Raw genomic sequence first — 13,087 nt, forward strand, 5'->3', positions numbered from 1 at the left:
GACCACTGTACCACTGCTGCTCCATCATTTACATACTCAACATGTCATAAACAACCTTCTACCAAAATGTACATTTTAAAAAAACGTTCGCACCAGTGATGCTGAGCGCCGCGCCCCTTTGCGACCCTCTCGCACAGAACGGAAACACTGCGCTGGCCATCGCACGGCGCCTCGGCTACATCTCCGTGGTGGACACGCTCAGCATCTTGACCGAGGAGCCCGTGACGGGCGTCAACGTGAGTGTCCATCCGCTCGCTCAGCCACGCGGCGTGCGCGGAGCAACTGAAGCCACTCGCGCTCTCTTTCCGTTTTGCCGAGTGTGGCTGCTACACTTCCACGCGGATGATCCCCCTGACAATCTACCTAATTACATTAAACCCCTTTGCTGGATTTGCATTTTTGAGCACGCACAGCCCCTCACTTTTCATCCTCTGGTGGATCGTGCTTTTGACGAGGCAGAGTACAGGTGCGGGTTTGCTTCTGGGCCATCCGGTCTCCTCGCTCACGTTGAAAGCGAACTCGCTTCGGTCACCCGGTGCTCGCAGAACAGCAGCGTACGCCGGGGTTGCAGCGGCCACACGCAGGGAAAGTCGGAAAGTTCAACACATTTAGAACTGAGCGGATTAATGCGATTGGATTATAAGGAGATCGTTTGGTCAGTTGGTGTCTGCTGAAGATGTTACATAGCTGCGGTGCTGTTGCCGTGTGTGTGTCCATGAGTAAGGTGTAAAAACTAAAATAGTTTTTGCATTGGTAACATTAGTATACTGTAAGCGGAGTGGTGGACGGGTGAGTGACCTTTGAAACCATTTCGTTGTTATCTCAATCGTTCCTGTTGTGATAATGTGACCACGCGGATGTTGGCAATAACAGTGCGGCTTTATCCACCTCTGGGTAGAATTTCAACCAGGGTGAATAAAGAGACAGCTGATGGCCGTTACGCGTGCTCTTTTCAAATGTGATTCAAATGCGTTTGTTTTCCAGGTGATTCTCCCTGCGGGGATGATCGAGTTATACGCTGTTCATGCCCAAATGCCAGCAGGGACCCTTGTTTTTATTGCCATGCTTCTGCTCAAGCACGTGGAGTGATGCCACTCTAGCTTAGCATGCGCCCACAGGAGGGTGCTTATCTCATGTCTCCTCCTCCCCCACCCGACCCGACCGCCCCGACCGCCCCTCTCTCCTCCCACCACCACCGCTACGACTCCTCCTCCGCTACCCTTCCCACCTTGCAGACGGTGATAGAGAAGCACAAGTTGAACGTTCCTGAGACCATGAATGATGCGCTAGACCTTTCTGACGACGAAGGTAAGAGCTTGCGCTGTGAGCAAGTGTGCTGGCACACGGTGGCTGCCACTCCCCCCCCCCCCCGCCTGCTCAATCTGGATCAGAAGTTCTTCTTTCGGTGCCACAACAGCACCGTAGCTTGGCCAGGAAGTGCTTTGGTGCCGAGGGTTAAACTTTCATTTCTGTCGCCAAAGTGGATTGACCTGTCAGGGACACACAACTACTTTGATATGCTTCGAAGTGGCGTCTAACTGCACATTGTTCAAATGAAAACGCTGTTTGGGAATTGGATGTAGCGATTTGAAAAATTCACTCATTGCAACTCACCACGATCCGCAGATTGTTTGCAAAGGATTTGCGTGTGTCTAACACGGTTTGCTTTCGCCAAGCGAAAAATGAAAAGTTTGCTTGTGTGGCCCCAGCGAGATAAGATTCACCACTCATTTCCACGTCTATTATTTGCAGATTTAACCTACTGCGTGACATTTGTTTTAATTCAACTTCAATTTATGGTCATTGTTTTACTGCAAACACACATGTACGTCACAACTTTGAGCTATTTAATTGTTCAGTTGTGCAGAGTTGGCGATTGTTGATTTTAATTTCTCTAATTTAATTTGATGTTTGCCCCTGCCCTCTACCGTCCGCCTACATCCCCTCCCTCACCCTTTGCGTTTTAACATCACATTTGTTTTGTTTGATGTTTGTGTTCGTTTTGCATCGGACCTCTCAGTGTGCAAGGGCTCCTCTGTGCCTGAGCGGGTGGCAGAGGGAGCTTACCCTGGCCTCGTCTCGCTAGGGGAAGGGGCTCACGGTGGTGCAGGGTGTCACGGTGGGGTGCGCAATTGTGCAGCAAGCGAGAAGGCGGAGGCTGACAGTGGCGGTGGCACTATTTTTCTCTAACCTTTCTTACCTGCTCCGTTTACATTTTCAAGCCATGCATGCATCAGTCTTAACGCGACTTACAAGAAGGAACCCTTTTCCTTTCTGTTGTGCAACGTGTCAGAGTTTGAACGAGGACGCAGGGCTTGTTGCAGTGTTGTCAATTTTCTGAATATCAGTTCCTGTTCTTTTTTAAATTGATGCTGACACGTTGAGTGCAGTGCTACTGCGGGAGATTATTAATTCAGGCCTGAGGCAGTTTCACTGGTTTTACGAGAGTTCGCGTGGCTCAAGAATGCCACGTCTGATTCTGTCGATAGGTGATAGGTGCGGCAGTCTATTCCTTATGTTTAGTGCACGATGCAGACGCTGCTGAAATTGAATTCTGAAATGGCAGGATGTGGACAGGGTCACTGCCACACGGACGCACTCTACGTGGACCACTGTTCAAGACCAGGTCACCGTAGGTGGCTTCTTATGTGCAGTAATAGTGGTATCTGAAGCCAGATCACCATTGTCCCCACTGCTGCGCAACTGTGTTGAGAAGGAGTAGTTTCTTGGTTATTTAAAGTTGGGTTTTTGGGGCTTTTGTCTAACCACTGAATAAAGACGCTCACTGCATCACGCGCTTTCAGATGCGCTTCTGTGGCCATCTGGAACGCTCTTCCTTCCGATATTAGGAACCCACTGGAGCTATGCACTTTTAATGCTCGATTTAAAACTAATTTATTTAGAACTTTAGTTTGTTGTCCTTCCCTCGCACCTCCGATTAGCATGATTGGCTATGTACGAGCAAAAGAATGTAAACATACATACACACAGCACAGCAAACAAGTATTCTGTGCTTTGTTAATGATATTAGTGGTAAGGTCGGCAGAAGGTTTGCTGTCATGTATTGGTAATTATACAAAGCAGGTAAAATACTGAGAAGAGTTGAACTTCAAATCTAGAAAGAGTTCAAATCTAGAAAGAGTTGAACTGTCATCTTGCAGGGAGGGGGCATTTGAGGTGGCACAAGTAAGCTCTGGCCCCCACTCTGCATCCCCACCCCATGATCTTCCCTGCCCTGTCACGCATGCCTATGTTTTCCCACGGGTGCAATAAGCACTGCCCGTAGGTCTCGCTTGTGACGAGACGGTCTAATCTGCGAGCGCTCCGTGACTTGACGATCTGAACAATAAATAAATAAAAAGGCTCGTAATTCTGAAATCCCACCACTGTCTGAGTTTGGAACTGCACTGGCAGGAGGCGGTGATGGACCCACTGTCCCTCCCACACACACACGGCTATGTATCTACATGTGGTTTTGGGATGTGCGTGGGCGCTTATGCCGTCAGACATCTGGGATACAGTTTAGCGCGTTGTCGTCAGCTTTTTGGCGGGTAACGACAGGCACGTCTGAGCGGGGAAGCTCTCTCACGGACAGCTAAACGCGGGTGCCCGCGTGCCTACCGAGCCCGCGCACAACGGCGACCCGATGCTACGTCCATGCGCGCACGTCCCTGAAATGCAGCGACACAAAACCTTGTTAGGAGCTTCTCGTCTCCAACATCCATTTCAGAGGCAGCGGCAGCTAAAAGTGGCGCAGTGGCATGACTGCACAGACACGAGTCCGAGAGCTTCCATGTGGAAGAAGCGTGCCAGTGATTCCTCTCCACAGCTCTCAGTGTGCGCTGTTCGCATCGTTTGCCATTAATCCCGGGATTGTGAAGCGTGGTAATTCACTGTCGTAGCGTTTATTTTCACACGCGCAGACAGAATAAAGGTTTGGCCAGATTGCAATGCACGAGCTCGCCCTGCCGGAAGCAGCAGTGGGCTTGGCAGTGACTAAGCAACCGTAATTAACCACACGTGCTGCAATTCGGCAGATACTGAAAATGGCTCAACGTTGTTTTAAAAATGTACAGCGTTTGTCACCACCAAAGCTCTCTGCCTTGAAGAAAACATTCGCTCGATCGTGGGCCTGCTGAATGCGTTTCCTGCTCTTCTCGGCGGCTCATTTATCATCGCCATTTCATTTATCACAGTGCGAGAGATGCGCATTTGTGCTCGTGCATAAAAGTAAACGACTCTGTGTGAACCAGTCAATTAAGTAATTGCTGCAGGGAAACTATTATCCCAAACCATCGTCTGCTCAAGTTTTGCCAGGAAACCGCTCACACCTGTGACTGCCACGTAACTGAATGTCCCTGTTTATAGAGGCACTTGACAAAATTCCCTCCGATACAAAGGTTAATTCAATGGTTTCGCCATGACTTTTTCACGATTGGCTGATGCTGATTGACCATCCACCGCAGTATTTCCACCTAATCTCCGACACCGTGTTCCTGCATTTTTACCTGAGCACTCTAATATTCCCCAGGTGTGTGCTATTAGTGCTACTGTATATGGGAGCACCCTTACGAGTCGTGGGAATACCGCTTTTTTTCTCTCCCACCAGTGGGGTGTTCTGTCGGTCGACTGTGCACAGTCTATACCAGTGAGCACTCGTTGTTCTAGCAGTGGAAACATTGGCTGCCTCGCCAGGATAATTACCGCCCCAATTGCTGATTGTGACATTCTCACCCCCCCCCGCCCCAGTTCAAGGCTTGCAATGGTAAAAATCTGCACGTGTTAAAAACAAATAACCAAAACAAATATTTTCGTTGCACAATTTGGCAGCGCCGTATTGTTTCCATTGCCATCGTATTATCTGTAAAACGGCCTAATTTACCAAGTTTCTATATACACAAGCAAGTAAACAACGGAACAATAATGTAAAATGTTTATTATTTTATAATATACGCACACACACCAACGGGGTAGTTTTCATTTACTATTAACTATTTTTATTTTACCAGCTAAGGCCCACTGAGCTTATACAGCTTATTTCTCAGAAGCGACCTGGCCACAAATGATAGCTCAATGAATTGGCGTATCATTTGGGAATTTATAGCAGCCAAATACTCTAAACGCATGCCGATTCTAAATGTGAGGAGGAAAACCAGAGGACGTGGAGTAAAATCCACATGAGCACGGGGAGAGAGACATGCAGACTCCAAATATACATGCGTCAGGGTCGTGATTGAATCTGTGACCTCCTGTATACCCGGCGAGGGAGTGAAAATTTCGCCACCGTGGCACCCCGATGGTGTGGGTGCTCCCAACTCTTCCAAGATGTCTGACCAGAGTGGAAGAGTTCGTGAGATACCCTCTCGTGGAAGCACATTCTGCCAGCGGCGGCATGGGCAAGCAATTGCAGGGCTGTGCCTTTACCTTGTTAGCGTTTCTCACACAAACAGAGCCGAACGCCTCCCGAACTTTGTGTTGGGGGGGCGGCAGTCCACACCCGCCAACGCCGCTGTCTGTAAGAAGCAGGCGATGTTCCCAGGGTTGAATTTCAGCGCCACAACACCGTGCTGCAATTTCCTCATAAGGGATTTGGCATCCCGAGTGCTCAGCCCCATGCCAAGCATCTTCCCGCGTTGCAGGAGCACAACAGGAACCGTAGGGCCCAGCGTGGTGTGTAGAGACGCGCCCACGCGCGCGGGACGCCCGCGTGGCGCCCCGGCCAGCGCTACCGTCTTGGTAATCGCCGGGCTCCGATCGCCTTGAACTTGTCGGGGGGGTGGAAGGGTTGAGGGAGAGTACGGAGGCAGGGGGGGGACTCTGCCCTTTCTTTATTATTTACTTTCTCTCTGTGCGATTGGTCGACTCAGGTCAGTCCGGATGCCTTGGCCTGAATTTGTAATCGAGACAGAGAAATGTATGGTTTAATGTTGACGTTAACAGATCATGGAGGGGGGCGCACGCGCAAGGCCCACACTGCTGCTCGTGGTGTGCGGTGGGAGGCTACTGCTGGGTTTCTTGCACGGCTTGAAGTGTGCGCCAATGTGTCATTGGCATTTTTGTCACGAGACTGTAAAATTACAGTTGTAGCTCACAGGCTCTGTTATCCCCTTTACGCCTTGATACTTTTATGCAGATTCTTTGTTGAAGTTTCGTAAGAAAAAGTATATACCGCCTATGCATTCCCTCTACTATTTCAATATCACAATTAGCGAGAGGCTTTTGTTTTTTTCAACGTGGTATATTTGACTCATAAACAGATTCTTGAGTTGCTAAAAATACGTTCGCATATCCTTTCACTGACAGATGAGCTGGTGATCTGTGAGGACTGCATAGCGTCTAATAATAGGGATTTGTTCATAAGCTCTGATTGAGAGTGTTTCGATACCATGCCAGCACCTTCTTCTCGAGAGAGAGAGAGAGACAGGGCGGGCACACTTGTGCGTTATCTTGCAAGCATACATTTCATTTACTGCAGGAGTTTAACAGCCAGTCGTCACCAATCACAGTTCAGCAGTTTTGAAAGTCACGTACACTCTGACCCCTCCTGCCCCAATTCTGGGTTGAGTCACCGGTTTTCTCTTCCGTCCTCTTCTCCCGCAAGTTCACCCTGGTGTGGCACTCTACCAAGGGGCCCCGTCTGCTGCCGCTCTAACCCCGACGCTCCACTGACCCTTATGCCCATTCTGCCCCCAACCCCTCTCCGCACCCCTTCTCTCTTCCCCTCCCCCGACGCTCGACGCGTAGGTGAGGACGGGATGGCCGGGGGTGAGTACCTCCGCCCAGAGGATCTCAAGGAGCTCGGTGACGACTCTCTTCCCTCGAGCCAGTTTCTAGCTGACAGCATCACTTACCTGGGCTCCGCCAGCCTGGCCAGGGGCCTCTCTGCCAGGTACGACCGATTTAGCTCATCGCTCACGGCTATTGCTGCTGCTGCGATGGCTCACGATCACAAGCCGCGGGAAGCTACTACCACGCATCTCATTTAACGCAATCCCGTTGAGCGAGTTGCACTCACGCTCCGGTTGAATTCAAGGTCGTCACTCGACCACCACCATGATGCTGGTGATAGCTCTCTGATGTCGGGAAATGCTGATATCGCGCGAACTCGTCACCCAACGGCACAGCTTCGAGTCAGCTCGTGAATGGGGTTTTGATGCAGCAGCAGCAATGATTTTGCCAGTACTCTTAGCATATCCACCGTGATAATTGTACCTGCATGCATATTAGGTCAAAGGTGCTTCTTTGCGATTACTTGCTGCTGGTTGAACGGGCCGCTACTAGAGGGAGCGCTCGAGGGTATTGGGGCCTACTATTCCATTCAAGCCAGACATCGTGCATGAATATCCATACATGTTAATTAAAGATTACATTTTTCAAAGGGAGTGACAAATGGTTACTCTGCTGTCGTCTTCTTCTACCCCCGTGTTCAAATTAATCTGACTGTCTGCTGTAGCAGAAATGCACAGCAGCAGGCGTTTCCACGGTGATAATGCAGCCTGTTATTCCCATTATACATCCCCAATAACACCAAGCTGGCAGAACAATCTGTATTCTTTGGTAACAATCGCCGGTTTGAACGTCAAAGTGTCAAATCGTGACCCTTTTTGTGTCCTTTCCATGTCACCTGACGCCTGCGCTTGAATGCGTAGATGCTGCGCAGTCAGCTGTCGGTTAAGTTGCGGTTTTTTTTTGCACCCTCAACTTCACAGGCTCTGTGCCAGGTACCCGCATTGTGATTTTATCGCAGCTGCGTCTGCAGAGTTCTTGAAAGCAGGGTCGTTTCTGCACATTGTAAATACCGTACATACCGTGCTCGTCACCAATCAAGGAGGCGTTCTCCGCTTTGCGTTCACACGGGGCGCCCGTGCAGCCCGCACTGTGGCCCTAGCGCTCGCTTCGCAAGTGCGCGTTTATTTATTTTTTCTTCGCTCGCTCCTGTGCATTCCGCAACTCTAACATTGCCGCTCCCGTTTGTCTCCGCGAGGCTGCGGGGCGCGCTGGCTTACTGGGTCACGACGACGAACAGCTCTGGCCTTGCTTGGCTTCGCCGCGTTGGGGCGACGCGGGGCTCACAACATCGCTGCGCGCGTTTCGTCCCCGCGTTCTACCCCGTGTTTGTATTGCGACATGCCTAGCTACCGGCTGCTGGCTCGACGTGCTGACGGTGCCTGGAGGGCGCTCTGGCAGGCAGAATTTGGCGGGAAAAAAACGATAATTTTTCCCACGTGTTTTGAGCAAATGGGAACACTACGAGGAGGAGTCGGCACATGACGTTGACCCACTCCCGTCGAGCGGCGTTGTGGGGGTCTGTTGCGTGCGCGCTTTATGAGCCAGAAAACAGGTCGTCCTGCCCTGGTATTTCGAGCTCACTTGACGATTTCCCCACAACATGTATTACTTTTTATTAGCATCATCCCTGGGGAATGTGTGGAGAGTTCAGCCAATGAGCCTTAGACTCAGAAACACCTTGGAGCCATACGGGAGACACAGTCGATGGTTAAATCATACGTGTTTATCAACTCAGAAAACCCTCTTTTTCTTCAGGAAGGGGCCCCTTGAAATATTTGGCGGTTTTGAGTTTGTTATTGAGCATTATTGTGCGTGGGAGTAGTTGGAGAAAACCCACAACCACGAGCGGATGACACTTAACAGCACGTGTCAAGGCCGAGCCGCAATTGTAAAGCTGGGCGTGCATTGCGCACATGGCGACGCACTCAGCTGACCTCCGAAACGCCCCGTTATGGGTGCTGAACCACGGCCATGTTGCTTCTCAATGCTCAATGGTCACCTTTACCAAACACCCACCGTCCCCTTCCTTCCTCCAACACCCTACCAGCCAGCTCACAGCCATGACATTCCCGCGTGGCTCAGCTACGAGCCGCACAGCAAGTTGAAGCGCCCCATCTGTTGCTCTGCGCCTGCAGAGTTTCCATTGAATAACAACAATAATAATGATGACGATGATAGCGACAAGTTTAAAACTGAGTGTTCTCTTTTTTTCTTACTTTGTTTTTTCCTCTCCTGTTCCCTCCCTGGTTTGTATTCCTTCCTTCCCTCTGCTCCTCCGTTCTCCAGTTTGATGCCAAGGTAACGACTCTTCCTTCCCTCACCCCCCCCCCTGCCCCTAACACCCCGGGCCTTGTTTTTTTATAATTTGCTGTGTCCGTGCATTCATTGCAGCTGCTGAAGCAACTCATTTGCTTCGAGACTGTCGCGTGTCGTGTGTGTGCTTGGTGTTTCATGTGGGTGTGTGTGTGTGTTGTATATAAATATGTATCGCGTGGGCAAAATGTTTTCTCGCTCGGTTTGTGTCATTCATTTATTTAACTGAAAAAAAAAAACATTTTCAAGAGGGAAAAAGGTGAGCTGTTACGAGGTTCTCACGTTGTGTCCGTGTCGTGGTTCCGTGCGTGGTTCAATGACCTTGCTCCATGAGCTCATTGTTTCAAGAGTATTGCGAGACCGAGTGGCTCATGACTCATTCCCATCATTTGCTTTGATTAAACCTCAGCAACCTTGGATTCAAGGCATTTCATTACCTGCATGCCTAACTGCTGTATTGTATTTTGTCTCTTTTGTCTGTCTGTTTTGACTTTCATTTGTTCCGACCTTGTTCTCACCCACTCCCCCACTCGACCACTCGCCCACTCGTGTTATTATACATCTTCCCCTGTGCCCATGTGCATGGTCTGCGCGCGAATCGATTTGCGCACGTGCGTGGGCATGTCTGTGTGCGTGTGCCATCCAATATAATTCACCTCCCCTTTAACCGTTACCTCTACTGCACAATTGGTCCTGACCAACCGCACACTCTGCGACGAATTCACCCACGTGTATCCACTGCGCCCGGACTGTCCGGTGCACGTTCGTCTGCGAAATTTCTGTACGGCCGTGTCAATTGTGCAATTTTTTATTTAAATACCACACGCTCTGGTTTGCTACCTCCCGCTCATTCCCCACGTTGCTCCCTCCGTACCGCTTTTCTCTCCCGGTCCTCACCCGGGCCGCACGCACGCACGCACCGCCTGCCCCACTCTGCAATGCAACTGCCTCCCGACTGCCCCGCGCCCTTCTTTGCTCTTCCGCTCGAGAAGCTTGCGTTCGTTCAGTTCCGACAGGTCGTTCACGCCCAGCCGCGGCTCGCTGCTCCGAGACAGTGGCTCGCTGCTCCGAGACAGTGGATCGCTGCTCCGGGAGAGCGGGCCCCTGCTTCGCGACAGCGCTCACAACGAGGAGTTCCTCTCGCCGCCCGGCATGCAGGTATGGATGTTGTCACTCTCCCCGGCAAAAGCTTTATCGGAAATTCCAGCTCACCGTGATTTGATGCACATGGGAGCGGTGAGAAAAGTGAAATTGGGCTTGGGCAGGACACGTCGCCGAATAAAGGTATGATGGCCAACGGAGTGTCTGTAACTGCCCTGAACCTCCTCCCTTGGTTAGTTCATTTTAACATGGAAATGCTTTGTAAATGGAGGGGGGGGGGGGGGGACACCCACGTGGATGACGGCCACGCGAGCCTTAATAGGTACTCCGGCACTCACTGAAGAGTATTTTGACCAGCAGTTTGTTCAGACGTTAGGAGTTTTCACAGCAAGACAAGATAAGCAGTGAAGAAGTCCGGAAAGAGGTCGTGGCAGGCGAGTGTCGTAGACATGGTTGGGCAGGATGGGGGAGGACCGGTTACCGATACAGGCGTTGGAGTGGTCTCCAGGGGCCGAGGGCCTGGGAGAGCGTCATTACAGATGTTGGAGGTCGCTGTGTGCCTCCTGTGCAGCAGCTTCTGGATCTGGCGGAGGGGGTTAGGGATGTATTGGCTAGGAGTTGCATGCGGTGGCCTCCGACGGTGACGTCTCGACGCCTCGATCGATGCGTTGTGGACGAAATTGTGGACCTCCCCATCTGTGGATGTCTGCGCGTGCACAGTCACGGCCGCTGTCGATGCCCCGAGATCTGGACCGAGCAGCCTCCTTGCGGCAGCAAAGTTGGACTCCGGGAATCACCGACAACGTTACCTTTCACCGCAGCCCGATTCAGTCTGGGTAAGAACGCTTCACCGGTCTCCCCCCGGCACGCAGCGACGTGACGAACCGCCGCACACTCCGCTCCACCGGAACGCACGAGCCGCTCGGTGCCTTCTTGCGCCAGCGGAGGATGCCGATATTTGCCTCTGCTTCACGGGCAGGGGAGCTTCTCTTCGGCATCCTCCAGTTTCTTCTGCGTCAAACCCAAACTGCCAAGGATGCCTTCCCCCACTTGTCCACAGCAATGGGCTTGCGCTGAGTGGGCACTCAGACTCGTACACTTGTTTAACGTTGTGGCACACAATGCTCTTTGTGTAGGTTCAACGTGAGAGAAACACCGAGCCAAGCCCGATGGCACAATGGACGTAAATAAGTGCATGCGTTTAATAATAGGCACATTCAAGTAGCAGTGGCTTTGATAAGTAATTACAGGGCGGAACCTTTTACACAAAGGCATGCACCACCTGTATTGTGAACGTCCATGTATCTTATCAATATTTAATATATATTTAAATGTGTATTGAGTTTGACTGAGTCGCAGATGTAGACAGGGAGGCAACACATTTATTCACACGGGGTAACTTCCCCTTAACAGAATAACAACCTATGGTGGTGACCACCATCAGTCTAACTGCACTAGTTACCACGTGACTGTTATTACGAACCGGAACCAACAGCTTGGGTCCAGGTCCACGGCTTATATTCTCTGCGGCGTGGCCGGCTCCGCCCTTGGCCACGCCCACCTTCCAGAATCCTCGGGAAGGATCTGGATCCCAACCACGTGACCACCCCTAGCCCCCACTTGGGGCCCATTTGTAGACTTAACTGGTCACGTGTCCTCCCAGGTCAACCAGTGCCATGGCCTTGAGTAACCTCATCCCTCGGCCGGCACTCCCACATCCTATCCTGTAGGGGCCGGCACTGCACGCAAAGTATGGTGCCATCCAGCGCTATCAATGAGCGCTCACCGGGCCCTTCTAGGGCCGGTACTACACCCACAACGCTGTGGTATCCGCGATGTCGTTACACCGCACGCCGTGCCTCTCTTGGGTCGGCACTATACGTTGACATCCCACGATGTCACTACAAATGTATTGTATAGTTGGTTAAATGACGTGCTCGGCTGCATATCCCGTGTCTCTCTCGCAAGGGACAAACACGAAACACCGAACAACGTTGAGGTTTTCTCGCCGCACGTTTATCCTTCCGTCAACCAGCTAAAGAATCCCAATCGTGTAACCTTCCCCCGCGTCCCACTGTTTCTGCCCCTTGCCTACGTGGCCTCGTAGCTTCCTCGTGAGCTTCATGGTGGACGCCCGTGGCGGCTCAATGCGGGGCAGCCGTCACAACGGCCTGCGCATCGTGATCCCCCCGCGCAAGTGCGAGGCGCCGACGCGGGTCACGTGCCGGCTGGTGCGCCGGCCCCGCCTGGCCGTGCCGCCGCCGATGGTGGACGGGGAGGGCCTGGCAAGCCGCCTCGTGGAGGTGGGGCCCGCGGGGGCGCAGTTTCTCGGGTAAGAGACCGCACGGGCGCACGCGCGCGACCCCCCCACCCCTCGCGCGCGAGACTTTGTCGCGAAAAATTGCTGGTTCGTTTTAGGAACGTCGTCGAATTTACGTTTATTTGAGGGTTTTTTAGCTGCTGTTTAGGGCTCGGAGCAGACTTGTCTTAAGGAAATTATTCGGTTGTACGATACAGCTCACTCCAATTTGTTTCAGCAGTGGATCTCATGAGCAAGTTTCCTGAATGTCACGCTGATGGGCTGATTATTATCTCTTGATGCACCACTCCCATAGTTAGTGGAGTGAATAATAGCCACCTCCACAGGAGTTTGACAGTGTGTCGCTGTGTAAACTGACATTTTAATAAATGTGATGCATCAGTTTATTCGCCCTCTGATATTGCTCACAGCTGTTACTGTTGATACTGTGTTTTACCTTGGAATTGCCCTTAAGAACCATCAGGACTTTATACAATTACTCTATAAAATTGGCTTTATATAGCACCTAAATGTGACCACATCTCAACGCACTAGACATTGCAAGGCCTTGTGGGTTGAGTGTAC

The 13,087-nt window shown here is 51.4% G+C and overlaps 1 protein-coding gene across 9 annotated transcripts in view; it reads left to right on the forward strand.

The window, feature by feature from the left end:
* Positions 1–13,087, forward strand: part of LOC144720730 (uncharacterized) — a 275,382-nt gene that overhangs the window by 207,135 nt on the left and 55,160 nt on the right. For 8 of the 9 annotated variants that reach the window (XM_078597741.1, XM_078597737.1, XM_078597744.1 and 5 more), the window contains 6 exons: positions 138–236; positions 1,236–1,308; positions 6,745–6,889; positions 10,095–10,260; positions 10,924–11,039; positions 12,311–12,535. In XM_078597741.1, coding sequence (XP_078453867.1) covers positions 138–236; positions 1,236–1,308; positions 6,745–6,889; positions 10,095–10,260; positions 10,924–11,039; positions 12,311–12,535 — 824 coding nt within the window. The remainder of the gene's footprint in view (positions 1–137; positions 237–1,235; positions 1,309–6,744; positions 6,890–10,094; positions 10,261–10,923; positions 11,040–12,310; positions 12,536–13,087) is intronic. The other variant, XM_078597740.1, reaches the window with a different exon arrangement.

Source organism: Lampetra planeri, chromosome 9 (assembly GCF_965212315.1).
Source record: "Lampetra planeri chromosome 9, kcLamPlan1.2.h2, whole genome shotgun sequence".
Classification (NCBI taxonomy): Eukaryota; Metazoa; Chordata; class Hyperoartia; order Petromyzontiformes; family Petromyzontidae; genus Lampetra; species Lampetra planeri.